General features: G+C 43.0%; 3 protein-coding genes across 6 annotated transcripts in view; 2 read left to right on the top strand and 1 right to left on the bottom strand.

The window, feature by feature from the left end:
- adss2 (adenylosuccinate synthase 2) overlaps positions 1-15,346 on the top strand; it is a 238,197-nt gene that overhangs the window by 132,907 nt on the left and 89,944 nt on the right. The gene's annotated exons all lie outside the window — the stretch shown is intronic.
- Positions 1-15,346, top strand: part of akt3a (v-akt murine thymoma viral oncogene homolog 3a) — a 61,266-nt gene that overhangs the window by 21,143 nt on the left and 24,777 nt on the right. For 3 of the 4 annotated variants that reach the window (XM_022205049.2, XM_022205048.2, XM_051959496.1), the window contains exons 3-4: positions 10,695-10,820; positions 13,982-14,093. In XM_022205049.2, coding sequence (XP_022060741.1) covers positions 10,695-10,820; positions 13,982-14,093 — 238 coding nt within the window. Of the gene's footprint in view, positions 1-2,865; positions 3,176-10,694; positions 10,821-13,981; positions 14,094-15,346 lie in introns of those variants that run through there. The other variant, XM_022205050.2, reaches the window with a different exon arrangement.
- The window catches only part of sdccag8 (SHH signaling and ciliogenesis regulator sdccag8), a 93,241-nt gene continuing 81,594 nt past the window's right edge, over positions 3,700-15,346 (bottom strand). Inside the window, exon 18 of the mRNA XM_022205045.2 lies at positions 3,700-4,349. Within this exon, the coding sequence (XP_022060737.1) occupies positions 4,269-4,349 (81 nt within the window). The 3' untranslated portion in view covers positions 3,700-4,268. The remainder of the gene's footprint in view (positions 4,350-15,346) is intronic.

Genomic DNA, 15,346 nt, shown 5'->3' with positions numbered 1-15,346 from the left:
TGTTATGGTAAGCTGTCTTCGTGAGACATCAGGGATTTTTAGCAGCAAACGAGCCAAAACAAATATGATTGCAGTCTCTGTAACTTAGGCATGTAGACGACGGAGCATGACTAATTGTGAGGGAATTGGACGAAGCTGTGTTTTGCTTTTGCTTCATTTTGTAATGTTGTGCTTTAGAAGCTTGATTAACTGCAGTCTAGCACATCTCCTTATATCCATAAAACTACAAGTCAACCTGCGTCCTCCCCTGCTAACCCTTACGAGCTAACATATAGAAGGGTCACATTTGTTGCACTCGCCTGTCTGCACAAACAACTGTCGAGCGCTCCAGATACTCCCAGTATGAATGCACCCTGATGGACAGATGGGCACACACTGGGGCAGGTGGAAGGACAGACAGGTATCCAGGCAGGACAGAGGGGAGAGCAGAGAGCAGCAGTTAGTGAGGTGGAGAGCACTTAGTGTCGGCCCTTCAGTGCAACACATGAATGGAAGCTTTGAATGAGGCGCGGCTGGGCTGGTGTGTGTGGGGGAGTGTGGGGCGGGGGCGACGCTCTTCACAATACTTGGGGTATAGTACTTGATTGTTTACTCTTGCCTGCTGGGTTGGGCTATTGTGCTCGAGTGCGTGTGCATGCATGCATGTATGTGTGTGTGCGTGCGTGCATATAAGTTTACAGGCAGACAGCGAGACATGCAGCACAGTGCCCCTCGGTCGCTCTTCCCAAGTACGGGGGCTTCACAAAAGACCAGGGAGGGTCTCATGTTGTCCACACAAACACCCGCATGCACACATAACGCCAGCTGCCGCCCACAGCCCCAGCCCAGCGTTTCTGAATTAATAATACAGAGCCAACCACTCTGGAATAATGGTGACTCACACACACACACACACAAACACACACATCCGTGCACAAAGCTTTGCACCTGTTCACCACTGCTCAACTGGACAGGGTTGGGCTCCACAAACACACACACTTATATATGCACACACCCCTTGTTGCCTGTCTGTTGTAGGCAATGGTTAGACAGCTGTGTCTGTCTCCGACCCTCCCCTTCATTTTCTGATGACAGCTATTCTTACTGACTGATTGGTCCAGCTGCGTTACTCGATTCCTCTGATTGGAAGGTTTTACACCCAATGAGGCGAAAGAACAGAACAAGAATTTGAATATGAATATCAGCTTTAAATAGGGAACATCAAAAATAGGCACTCCTGTCCGATTATTGTGTTTAATTTTGTACAGTGTGAATATAAGAATTACCGGATGAAGAAACAAGTGGTCAGAACATGTCAGAAGTAATCAGTTATTTTTAGTACTGTTATTATGATATATATGTGAACGCCACCATTCCCAGACATTCACCAACTGAAAGTCACTGACAGCTGTTATTTATAATCAACCAAAGTTACACTAATAGACGACAATTTTATCATGAAAAGAAAAGTAGATTGTCATGTGGATTTTAATTTAATTTCAGCTAATCCTATGTATTTAGAAATATATATACAGCATTTTGGCTCACTAAAGATGCCATTATACAAAATAAATAAAAATGTTTATGCCACACAGTGCTGTCCAAAAAAGCAAACACAAAGAGGCAATATACCGGCCATCAACCTGCTCACTGGCTGTGTGAGGCTTTTCCGCTCGCATTGGATCCACTGCTTTCTGAACACAAGCAGCCTGGCATTCATAATGTTACCGGGCGTTTCAAAGCAAAACCTTTTTGTTAGCTCACATTGTATTTTTACCTTCTTGACGTGCTAGAAGACATCTAAAGAGACCAGGCTTTGTGTTTCTAATGGCAGGTTATGTCTTCGCAGTTGTGTGTGTGTTTGTGTAGGTGAAAAAGACGATCTAACTCAGCTGTGTTTAATATTATTGATAGGATTTACTATTGATATGAACTTGTCTGGTTAGTGATAATGTCGTTTAGGTCTCCTTTTGTAATATACAGTATGTGCTGAACTCATTGAACTGTGGGATATTACATCTATACTTGTATAATATGTTTGTGAAAGATCAAATCTGAAAAACACAAAGTCTTGCATTGTTTTTGCATTTTGTAAGCATGTAATGATAGCTCTTTTACTTTGCTTTTTGCTTTTCTTTTTCATAAACTTTTTTCATTTTTTTAGAACATTTTTTACATTCTCGCTTTTTAAATGTCACAAACTATGTAGCAGGTCTGTGCATTAGTAGAAATGGACTGTTATTGTGACAGAACCAAAAACGGAAGCTGCCTCTGTTATGAGTGAGAAACATTTGTCGTGAACCCAGCCTTGTGTGCTATGCAGGAGGTCATCCTGGGCACAGGTGTGTCTTCTGCTACTAATGGTGCTTCTTCACAGGACAGGCCACTGCAAACAGAAGAGCACAGAGCAGGAAACCAGCAGTAAGGGCAGCGGTGCCATCACAAAACCCTTTGAATCACATCATTAAGGTGGAACATCCCTCACACTTTCTAAGTTTAAACACATTGTTTTTCTCTTTGGTGTTCCACGTCTTTTCTTTCCGGGAATACGAAGATAATAGAAGACTTGATGTTTGGTGTTCAAACGTGGTCTCAGTCTGCATGAATCTGAACGATGTGACATCAGAGACATTTCTCTTTCCGGTATTTCCTTGTACAAATGCTTCAGGATTTTGGAACAAACTTTGCATGTATTGGTATTAAATAACAAATACTGAATGTCTGTAAAATTATCTTAAAGCCAATAGGGCAGATTTAAATTGGAAATTTAGACCAAGTGCTTCCTACAGAATTAGAATATTAAATACTTGTCTTGTACTCTGCTGCAAATATTTTAGTTCCTAACTACTTGTGACAAACAACTAAACATAAAGCTTATTATTTCATGCTGTTTAAACAAAGAACAAAATATAAACAGCGCTCTATTGCTTCATGTCATGTCAATTAACTGATGCATTAAATACCCATAGTGCAGACTGTCTTTGCGCCTTCTCAGGAGCATGGACTGCATAGAAGACGGATGTTGCGACCCTGATGTCTCTCACTGGTTTGTGGACTACTGTTTTGAAGCTTCAGGTTTTGAATTTTGCTGTGTCCACCTGGGCTTTTTGAAACCGGACATGACTGAGATGTGGATCTGACTGAGAACTTGGGGACACCATGTGTGGCGATACTGTAACCACCTGTCAATCACAAGGTAGCCCTGCCCTCAAACATATCCTGTTTTGTCTGTTTTGCTCTAAATTGGACCATAATTTACAGACTGAGCATCATGCTGTATTCAGAAAGTCTTGAAACTAAGCAGTCAGACTTTACCAATTTTAAAAAGTAAGCAAATAAAAATTCAAAAACAATACATGGTGGTCAGTGCCGCTACAAATAAATCAATATATGTGCAGCACTGGCACTATATATAGAAATTCCAGTAAAAGATGGTTCATACCATAGTAACTCAGTCATAGAGCTCATCTTGTTGAGATAAGTCTTACTAGATTGGACTTATTTTCTATTCATCAAAGGTGACTCCATGTCTACTTCGAGTTCTTTCTGTAATGCTCACAAATCAGGATTGTGCAGTAAAAGTCATTTTATTCTGTTCCTGTGCTTGTTAATGCCACAAACTTTCTGGACTTAGATCTTGAATTTAATAAGTGTAAAATAAGGTGAAGCCGACTATAATATATTTTAACGTGACAGAACACAAAAATGAAGAAAATATCTTTATTTCTTGAATACGGCACAGCGTGTAAAGACACAGATAAAGCAATTAAAGTAATGAATTAAGACAGTAAGATTGGAGTTTCCTCAGCTAAATGACCTTCACCCACCCACTGTGTGCATGTTTGTGGGGGGGTGGGGGGGGTGGAGAAGGGCGGGGGTTAGCTGGGCAGCCAAAGCCTCCTGTCTGGCACAGGTGGTGTTGAGCAGCAGCCCTCCAGCTAAGATGCTAATATGCTAACACCGCAGTAATCCTATGATGCTTTAGGAAGCAACGGACCCTGCCTCGACCGCAGCAACGCACATGAACACTGGCGTATAAACACACACACACACACACACACACACACACACACACACACACACACACACACACACACACACACACACACACACACACACACACGTATACAGATTTAAGCTGACTGAAGTACCTGCATGCAGAATACACACACTTACACCAGCTGACACATAAACACATGGTCACTGTCTTACTGTATAAACACACACACACACCAGTGCTGTGAGGAGGATTAGGATGAGAGGCGTCTTGGCTGCAGTGTGTCTGTCAGTCACTCTCCAGCTCTGTCAGCATCACAGCAGTGGGCACCATGCTCCAGGGAGCCACCACCATCTACTGGACTGTAGTGGTACTGCAGGAGAGAGGAGCACATGAGAGGAGAGGAGAAAAAAAGGGATTTAAGTATATACAGGAGAAATATAGGAGACAAGAAGAGAAGGGAAATTTAAAGAAAAGCTAAGGGTTTTAGTGGTAATTTGGTAGCAACATAACAGCCATTTTTCCCCGAGACTCAGTGTGTTCACAGTATTGCGAATCTGCAGTATGTTGCCAGTTTGTGTGCGTATGAATGCATGTGTAAGTACCTCCTTCTGTACCAGCTGGGTGAGCAGAGGGGCACCAGGGCAGCCTGCATGGGTGTGTGTGTGTATCCAGCACTGCCTACCAGGAGGCTCTGGCTGTGTGCAGCTGGCTGGGTGAAATCTCCTAGTGGCCCCCAAGGGATGGCCGTACTCCCATGGGTTTCCACTCAATCTGGCCGCCCTGTGGCTGCCCTGCCCTGCCGCGGCTCTCTGTCACTGTCATAGCCTCACCCACATACACTCAGGCTTCTATCTCTCCCTCTGTCATTGACTCTCCTGCTTCTCTCTTGCTTAGCTTTTTTCTTTTTCCTCATCCTCCTCTCTGACATCTTCACTGCTCTATCCTCCATGTAGTCTCATTCCACAGACTGAGCCATAGGCTTGTAAAATTACTCCAGCACTAAACCTTTAAACCCAGCCGCAGCCCCAGCTTCAAACTGAATTTAAATCTTTGATTCTTCAAATCTTGTTCCCCCCCTGCACTTGTCTTGTTACGCAAGTGACAAAAATGCCTCCTGAGCTTTTACACAGAGCATGCAGCACCTCTTTTATGCTGTCAGTGATGGTGACTGTATTTAAAGAACTTATGCACACGCACACACTAACACCAGTCCAGCCCCGATGTGGTAATGAGACTAATGCACGGTAAGTGGATTGGCTTTGAAGAGCCTGGATTCGCCTTAAGATGTCTGAGCAGACTGGAGTTAGAACTGCTGGGGTCGGGGTCACGCACACAGACGTGTTCTTGTAAACACATACATGCACAATGGATTAGACAGTACGCAAAAAATCCTTTTAAATATTTCTGCTTGGATTTGATGCATTTTTGGACCAGTTACCCCGGATGTCTTGGCCAGCTGCATGCCATGCAACATGTTTGCCTTTAGTGTTCATGGACAGGCTCTTGGACAGATGTCTTCCTCAAGCGTCTTAGCGCACAGCTTCCCACTTTCTGAACCCCAGTGCCCTTTGTCCCTCAATTCCTTTAGCCATTAGCTAACTGCCTGATGTTTAGCTAGTCTCTGTCCCTTTTCCTCCTCCTCCTTATATATTAATGTCTTTACTCAAGTATCGGCTGCTAATACTCACATACACAAACACCTCCCCACACTGTTGTGTCTGAAGGTTTCTTGACCTTTGCGTATAAGAAGATCAGCCGGCAAATCATTTCAGCTCACATGCAACCATTAGTTTGAGTGAATTGTGCCGTTCTTTCATGGTCGCATCTCCCATAGCAGTGCAGTAACTTCTTACAACTGTATTTATTAATACTAAAGCTTAACCACATAGTAAAGTTGAAAGATATTTTTGTACTTTATTGCTGCTAAACATGACAAGGCTGCAAGTTTAAATGAGTATTTATTGCTGATTAATCTGTCAGCGTTATATTTAAATAATTGATGCTTAGTGCAGTCAATAAAATGACAGAAAATAGGCCGATACTCACTCTCTTGGTTAGTAAACTTGTTATTTCTTCTTTCCTGTTACAGACAAACCCTGTTACTGCTCTGAACGCAGAATGTGTGCTTACATACAGAAAATGTGTGTCAGTGTGTGTGTTGTTGTGTGGCCAGACGATGCATTCCTCTTTCTGCTGCTGAGCTGCTGTGTATGTGCTGGAACGTGGCAGAAATTCCCCTCCACCCTCTTCCCCGCCTCCCACTACCTCTATACACCACCACCCACCACCTCTCCAGCTCCCAGAGTGCCAGTCACACAGCCCCGTCTCTGCACCATCTGCATATCAGCTCTAGCCTCGGCCAAAGCATTAAATTAAATCCCTGTTTGGGTTGATTAACAAATGGCTGGTGAGCTCACATAGTTATGGAGTTATTTATTTAATTGTCATCAAGGATTTTCCTGCTTTTCGTCTGTCCTGTTCTTCGGCTAAAATGTGGTAAATCAGGAGAGCAGTGGTGTGCTGATGTCCTGAAGGAGTGAGTGCGAGACAGAGAGACGGGGAGACGCTGTGAAGTTTGTGCAAGTTTGTGTGTCTCATTTCTGTTTTTCTGGCTCAAGTTCAGCCCTGCCATTTGTACCTGTCTCCCATTTATCCATTCTGCATTCTCTCCCCTTTCCCTCTCTGTCCTGAAATGAATAGTTAATCAGTCTGCTAATTGACTGACAGTTAGCGAGCGCATTGTTGTAATTGTCCAATCAGAAAGCTTGGAACGGACACAGTCACAGCTGATTCATCTCTGCCTCTTACTGCTAAATCCACAAGCTGCAACTGGAGGATGTGCCAACAAGATTTATTTCTCCTAGAAATTCCAAAATGACTTTTAAAAAGTCTAGTTTAGTTGTTAATGCTTAGTTTGTGCCTCACACCCAAAAAAAAAAAGCACAAAACATATGTTTCTGCTGTCGTACTGAAGCTCTGACTGTGGATGTGATTGTAAATGCACTCATTTCTACATCGTTATTTATTTTCAAATCAATATGACAAATACTTCTCTAACAATAAAATAAAGTATGAGTATAATGCTAATTAAGACTTAAAATTAGATGGAAGAGACAGTACTTAGGACCACCTAAACTCTATATTTTGTCTGTGTTTTGAACCAATTTTAAATACACTGCAGAATGGTTTATCTTATTCTCCTAAACATCTTCTGTTCCTTGGATCCTTCTGATCACCCACGTTCTCCTGTTTTACTGATGTCCTGTCGCTCTAACAAGAAACAAGAGACTCCTGTTGTCTTAAGCACTGTATAGTGTAGTATTTACTAATTGGCCTTAAGGGAAAAGTAAAGTTGTGCAGAAAACTAAATGAAACTGAAGTGAGGAGTCCGAGAGAGATGGTGTGGGAAGGAGACCGGCTGTTCTGTTTTCTCCAGCAGTCCAAACTAGAGACATGTGGCTCCCCAGACAAGCTGTCCAGAGTGGGAGAGCTCGCTGGACTCATTACAGGCAGGGCCAAGACGGGATAGCTTGACAGAACACCATTGGATCATACGGAGAATTGGAACAGTCGGAACAGAATTGTTTTAGTCGGTGTGTGCGTGTTTGTGCGTGCGCGTGCCTGTGTTTGTTTGGAACAGCGTGTGTGGACAACTGTCCATCTCCTCTCTCCGTCTGTGCCACCCCTGGCTGCCCCCTCCCCCGCCCCCCAGTGGACATGTACACACTCACACACACACACTCACACACTCACACACACACTCACACTCACAGACACACACAGACAAACTCACACATACACAGACACACACTGTCTAGGCCTGGCCAGAAGGATCGCTTAAATGTTTTCAGTTGTACTGGACAGCTGAGGGATGAAGTGGCCAACCACAGGCTTCCATTGGTTGGACACCTCATCTAGAAACTGACTCATAGAAATGACTGGACTTGGACCAGCAAGCCAGTCATCACTGCCAGTTTATAATAGTTTTATCAGTTTAACTTTCTCTTTATCTTCATCCATTCTGACAGTCAATCCGTCTCTTTCCTCCGATCCAGTTTGAAGTTAACTAGAGTTTCTCATTTCCAGATGATGAAGTTTCCTCCATCATTAGTTTCCGAGTTCACAGCAGTAATGGGCTGAACTGTTTTGACCAAAGTGCTCTCACAGATTTGTGTGCGTGTTGTCTGATGCAAACCCACAGGAGATGTCTACGTTTACACCTGTGCTGGATTATAGAATTAAATCAGGCTCACATTTAGCCTCAAAGATTTCCAGACAGTCGACACATCACCTCTCCCCTCTGACATTATAGCATTCACTATTAATGCAGGGCTAGATAATATTGTATAGCTTTTGCCATTTATCACCCGTAGTTTATCAATGAAGCCCATTTTGTGTATAAAGCAAAATGGTTTTATATGTAAATGTTATATGTTAAATGTTTGTCAAGTGTTATTGTGTCTGTGGGTGGCGGAGCTGCCGAACATGTAAAATTAATTTTAGGTCTCTGATCTGATAATAAAGTATCTATCTATCTGTCTGTCTGTCTATCTATCCATCCATCCATCCATCCATCCATCCAAACTGCATGAACTCTGGTCATGGTTCACTTATACTAATTCATGAAACCAACATTCATTCTTGCAAAAGTCCATGAAGAACAACAAAATTCTTAACTGGTGACCCTGAACTGTATTATCTATTTATTATCTGTATCGATGCCTAATATTTTATTATCGTTTAGCCAGAATCAGTGCAATATTGTCTTCTTACTTACAGTCTCCTTCCCCTCTATCCTCTCTTTTTTTTTTGCTTTGCTTTCTTGATTAATTTTTCCTTCCTCTTCCTTATGCCTCTCTCCACCCCTCCCATCCAGCCCCTCTCACAGCACTCTGTTTATCAGTAGCAAGTGATCCAAAGAATATGCTTTGTCTCTGAAAGAACAGGAGAAGGAAATGGGAAAGGAGGAGAGAGTGGGCGGATTTGTGAAAAAGAGAAAAATAGAGACTGAGAGGGGAGAGGAGAGGAGAGGTGTGATTTGGTAGTCCTGATGACGCACTGGCACCCACCAGCATTTTATCTGTCTGTCTGCGTCTATCTGTGTCTCTCCGTCCCTGTGTGGTGGTTCAGATCAGCCTCAGCACACAAATACACACACCTCCACCACCACCACCACCACCACCACCAGCACCCAGAGGTACCGGCAGGGCCCGCAGTCGCATGGTTCCTTCGGCGGAGCAGGTGTTTTTCTGCGATGTGTTAACGAGCACGGCCTGCTGTCATTTCCGCTTTAAATGGATGTCACAAATAGAACACACACACATATACGCTCTGCCTAGTCTGCTCTCCCAGCGAATTAGCCGAAACAAGGTGATCAGAGCCGTTACTCAGCTTCGTGTGTGTGTGTGTGTGTCATGAGTGTTTCTGCGCGTGTATGCATCTTTGTGCATGAGTATGTCCTCACAAGGTGTGCAAAAGTGTGCGCGCATGTCAAGGAACGGTTGGTTAATTAAAAGGGGTTGAGAAGCGGGGAACATTTGTGTCCTTCTGCGGTTTTTATTTCTGTTGCTTAAAATGAGAAAGTGAAATGTGTACACAGCTCCAGGCTTTGGAAAGTGTTGTTGATTGTCAGTTTCTTGCACCAGAGCTGTGTGTCTCGGTATTACTTCAGCCGTGTACATTGGTGCATGTGCGTGCACAGTTTTATCCTTGTATTTGTACTCATTGTACTCTTCCAACTATGTGTGAATCCGCACACGTGTGCACTTTAATCCATTTGTGTATCCATGCTGTTTCCAGTAAGTGTTAGCCGCCTCTGTGGTGTGGAAATGTTTTACACTCATGTAATCCTGCAGCGGGTCATCTGATAAAGCTGTGGTGCCACCTTAGTGTCAGTCTGTGCCAGCCAGTTGGGTAATACTCTGCCACCAGCTGCTCAGCAGATGTTATTATTTATTGCTGCAGTCTAAGAAAGGTTATTCTCTTTATACATTCTCATTGCATCTCATTTCACTTTGTCTCATCTCATCTTCTCTCATTTCTTTTCTCTTTTTCATCCTTTGCTAGCAACCAGTGGTTTGTGTACACACTCACACATACACACACACACACACACACACACACACACACACACACACACACACACACACACACACACACACACACACACACACACACACACACACACACACACACACACACATATATATAAGTGTGTATGTGTGTGTTATTGAGAGAGAGAGTGTATTTGGTAGAGGGGTCATCACCTCAAAACCTGCCCATGTATCAGCCAGATGATGCTTCTGGCATGGGTAGTTTGAGTGTTGTGCTGGTAAACATGTTTTTGTCATTTTTTACATGATAATCCGATCTGAATCTGGCAAGCGCTGTGGGAGCCGTAGAGATACTGTGTGTATATCAGCGCTTGTGTAAATACCACAGTGTGTTTGCGTGCCATATCTCTTGGACAGATGAGAGTTGAGCGGACAGGCTCTTAACTGTCTAGGGAATAAAATCTGTATTTAAAATCATGAGCATCATTGGTATTTCTGTTAATACTGCGTTTCATACATCATTATAATTATGATTACCACCCTGACCTCTGCGTGAACCACTGCCTTTAGTGTCACTGCTTCCTTTGTGCACCAAATATCTGAATAAAACTTGACTCTTATGTTTGCCTTCCTCTCTTTTTATTATTCATGTCTCTCTTCAGGTGAATATATAAAGAACTGGCGACCACGATACTTCCTGCTGAAGACGGACGGATCTTTCATCGGCTACAAAGAGAAACCTCAGGATGCAGACCTGCCCTACCCCCTGAATAACTTCTCTGTAGCAAGTATGTCACCTGCCACACATATTTCCAAGTAATGGCTGTAAATCTTACAGTTGCTGTGTTTTTTTTTTACTTTGAATATAACGTCAAAGTTGAATGAAGGATGCAGCTTTTAGATTCCTGATGCACTAATTGGGAATATCTTTTAGCATTAATTAATATTATTGCCTTTACTGTGGAAAATGTTGTCAACTGTAGGCCTCCTGCAACTTTCCCCTACATACTGTACACATGTACCCTTCATGCTTCTCTGTAGCCTCATAATTAACAATGATGATGTTACTGTGACACCTGCTGTAATTAACCCCTGCAGGGAACATTTCAGTTCAGAGAATCATCTCTGTGGGTGGTGGGAAATCACCGTCTTGCTCTAGGACACTTCAGCAGTTGAAGGACGTATCAAAACCAATATCGTCCTGTCCAATTTTGTATATTTTTATATTAATACCAGTGCTAATCGCCTCAGAGCCACAGTGAAATGGTACCACAGTTGCTGCTGTCATTGCTTGTCAGTCATCAGTCTTCACAGCGTTGCTATGCTAATCAACCATTTATCAGTATATCATCTGTCTGCACCTGGTTGACAAGCTCCACAACATTGTTGACATGTGTAATTAACCAGCTAATGAGTTAACAAGATTACTTTTAATGTCTCTCTGTCTCATTACCACCGTCACCTCTCATTGTTCGTACAGATTGACTGTAAAAAACTTTGGAACCGACTGAGAAGGAGCACAAAGCAAACAAACAAGAAGTCATTAAGCTACTCCACAGATTTAGTAAAGGCATCGAACAAAATATTTTACTGCAAATAATAAAATGTAAACAATGAAAGGCTTGGAATAATGTGATGTTGTTAAATAGTTTCTTGATTTTTGGGTTAGACCAGAAGAATTATGTTAATCCAGTTTACATGATGCACTATCATGGATTACGGTTTTTGCAAAATGATACCAGATTATGTATTTTTTTATCGTAATGAAAGCATGTATACACCACAACACACAGCATCTGTCTGTTAATAAGTAAATGGATGCATGGCGTGTATTTATTTACTCGATTTCATGTTCTTAGATCACTGACTACTTATCATAATCTGATAGGTACTAAGCTGTTGTTTCTTCTGATGCCACCATATTTACTTGCATATCTTCACAGTTAACATCACAATACTGCACAGGATACTACATTTTGTGATATTTGTATGCTTTTAAATGAACCAAAATGAATAGATTTAGTTAGTTAAATACCTGCAGAGCATTGCAGTGAAGACTGGTGATAGGGCAGGCAGAGGAGAGTACAAGAGAATAGGTGCTGAGATGAGGGCCAAAACAGAAACTGTGATGAATGGTAGAATGCAAGCCGATACCTCGGAGAAAATGATAAAGAATGGTACATCGAAGGACGGAGGAGGAGATAGAAAGATAGGAGTCCGGAAAGGAGGACAAGTATGGGGAATGAGCGATGGGAGTCGATCGGAGGGGCAGAGGAAGAGAAAATTGGAGACGTGGGGAGGAGAGAGGAAGAACAGCGAGGGCAGAAATGGAAGGATGATTACGATGGAGAGATTGGAGGGTGAAGCTTTTGTGGATGAGGTACGGTGGAGAGGAGGGGAGGATGGTCGGAGCTGAACAGACAGGGAGGAGGAGACGAAGACAGGATTGGGGAACGAGGAAAAAGGGAAGAGGAAAAGAGTTTGTGAGGAGGACAAGCCAGGCCATACATCCGGCCCCGGCTGCTTGGCACAGCACTGGCACTGCCACATCTGTTGCCCAAAGCTGGGAGGCCAGGTGGTGTGTGTGTGTGCACGCCTGTATGTGTGTGTTTGTTTGCGTGTGTGTTTATGTGTGTGTGAACAACAGAAGTGGTCAGATGGAACAGAGATGGTACAGGCCTGTTCCCTGCAGAGGGACTCATACATACAAGCTTGTCGCTTACACACACACACACACACACACACACTGATGCGTGCGCTCACATACACCCACTAAACTGCTACACAGATTTCACAATTGCCTGCTGTGGCAAACAACCCAATTTCAGCGAACATTCAAACTTCACTTTTAGGCGCGCGTGTGTTTGTTCATGTGTGGGCGTGAGTGTTTTTGGCATCCACCATAGCATGACCTTGTTTTCTGGCAGCACAGCAGGCCGTGTTCACGAGTCAGGTAGTAATCTCTTTGTGTGTCTGCGAGTTTACATTGAAGCACCGCCGTGTGTACGACCTGAGCGGCGTTTGTCATTAACCTTCCTGTTTATATTTAGGCCGAGCCGTGACGTGCTGCGCTGTGCCACACTTAGACAGAAAGTAACGGGAGGAAGGGATAGCGGAGGATGGAAAAGAGAGATGGACAGAGGAGGAGAGATGAGGGGAGGAGAGAGCGATGTGGAGGCTGATATGTGTAGAACAAATGGGGGAGATGAGAGGACAGAAGATGGATCATTATACTGTTTTACATCAGTTCTTGTCCCCAATAACCACAGAGACTGCTGAGGGACAATGAAGATGCATTCTCTCCCACAGCGAGCTCACAGCCCCATCTGGCTATGTGTGCGTACGTTTCTGTGTCTGTGTACTGTATTATGCATTTGTGTAATAATGGCCTACTGTACTGCCCATTTTCAGGGAAACGTGTCTCTTCGGATAGTCGCCAGATGCGGTGCAACACATAATATCCCTTGGCACAGGAAACAACTTCATTTGAGTCGTGGGTTGCTGAAGTTATTCCCTATTTTTAAACTAACATACTAAAATACAAGCGGCCTGTTGTCTCAATTAAAATGTTATGGACAACTTATTATTTAACTTGAATTATTTTGGTTTTCAACTGTCTAAATGAATTCTATTGCTATTAGTAATAATAATTATATCCCTATATGCCTTTTTCACAGATATTTTGAGGTGCTGGCTTAGTGGACTTTATATATAAATGAACATTGCACTATGTAAAGAATATGATGAATAAAATGCAGGAAAACGCAACCACAAAAAACCCTCTTTACCAAACTATATGTACTAAAAGCACAGTTACTCTTTCTAGGTACAGTTACAAGCTTTTATCTCCTCCAAGTTCTGTTTTCCCTCTCCCTGTTGGTGCTGTTGGAATCAGAATTATCGCCCTAATAGTAAATGCAACGTTGTCCCTCTGGCTTTTTGCTTTTAGAATGTCAGCTGATGAAGACGGAGAGGCCGAAGCCAAACACCTTCATCATTCGCTGCCTCCAGTGGACCACCGTCATCGAGAGGACCTTCCACGTGGACTCGCCTGACGAGAGGTCAGTCCCCCGAAGACCCTCGATTCTTCGGGCATTCTCCAATCAGAGTTTTGTCTGTGAATATCGGACGAAACAACTTCATTCTACATTACTGTAGACTGTCTGACATTACTCTTGCATCAGCACTTTGGATGAAAAATTGACAATTCAGTAAAAATCTACCTGTTACAATATCAAAATGTGTGCTTTTCCAAGTACTTGTGGAGCCATTTATGAAATTGAGGAGATTCAGTTCAACTTAAAAGCAAAATAATTGCATACATGCCACCAGGACAGCTTCAGTGCACCGTGGCACTTTTATCCTCTACTGGAGGGATAAAAGAGCATTCTTCCAAAAGATATTCCTTGATTTAGGCCGCCCCATGTGTCAGAACAACCTTGAATTGATCTGCAGTGACGTTTCCCTCTAAAAGAACCAAATTCTCCCCACAGCGTCCTCTCACTGTCGGGGTCAAGAGTGCAGATTTTCCTTTAATTTGTCACCCATCTGTATGCACGCTCACACATATATGATTAAAAGTATCATCAAGGGCAGAGGTATGGATGAGGAGGGTTGTGCTGTAGAGAGTTTGTTTTTTTGGTGTCTGTGAGAGAGAAAGAGGTTGAGAGAGACAGAGTGAAAAGGAGACCTTTCAAGTAGCGTTGGCATAAATTCTCCAGCTGCTCAGTTCCTTTCTGAGGAGCTGAGGTGTTTATCTCCAGAAAATGAACAGCTTTGCCCAGAAGACCACAGATGCTTCTGTGCATCCTTTGAGTTTGTGTGTGTGTTTTATGTGTGTGTGTGTGTGTGGGTTGCAGCTGTCTGTCCAACTTTGTTTGCGTTATTTGTTGCTTTTGTAATAGTTTTGCCTCTAGATAATCAAATAAACATTTCAGAGTTAACATAAAACTAATAACTTTCTATTGATTAGTTTTTATATTCAGATTTATACAATATGCAAGTCTGTAAGTGGACGACTGTGAGCTCCAGATGTGTTTTGTTGCGGACGTGTGTGTGCACGCACAGGATTTGTACATCATTGAAGTTTGAGTGGGTTGGGGAAAAAAGTGTGTGCGCACCACAACTGTGTGTCTGTGTGAGTTACTGTATCTGTTGTACTGTACCAGTGCTGGCAGGGCTCCAGCTACCACAGCCCCAGCCGTGAGCAGAGAGGGTGGCACGTGTTGGCATGGCGCCCGACTGTAGGCAGGCCCATTATCTCTCATTAGCAAAAAAAAAAACTCATTATACAAAAAACACTCTAACCGAGAAA

The sequence above is a fragment of the Acanthochromis polyacanthus genome, chromosome 15, assembly GCF_021347895.1.
Source record: "Acanthochromis polyacanthus isolate Apoly-LR-REF ecotype Palm Island chromosome 15, KAUST_Apoly_ChrSc, whole genome shotgun sequence".
Classification (NCBI taxonomy): Eukaryota; Metazoa; Chordata; class Actinopteri; family Pomacentridae; genus Acanthochromis; species Acanthochromis polyacanthus.
This window is presented reverse-complemented; position numbering and strand designations above follow the sequence as displayed.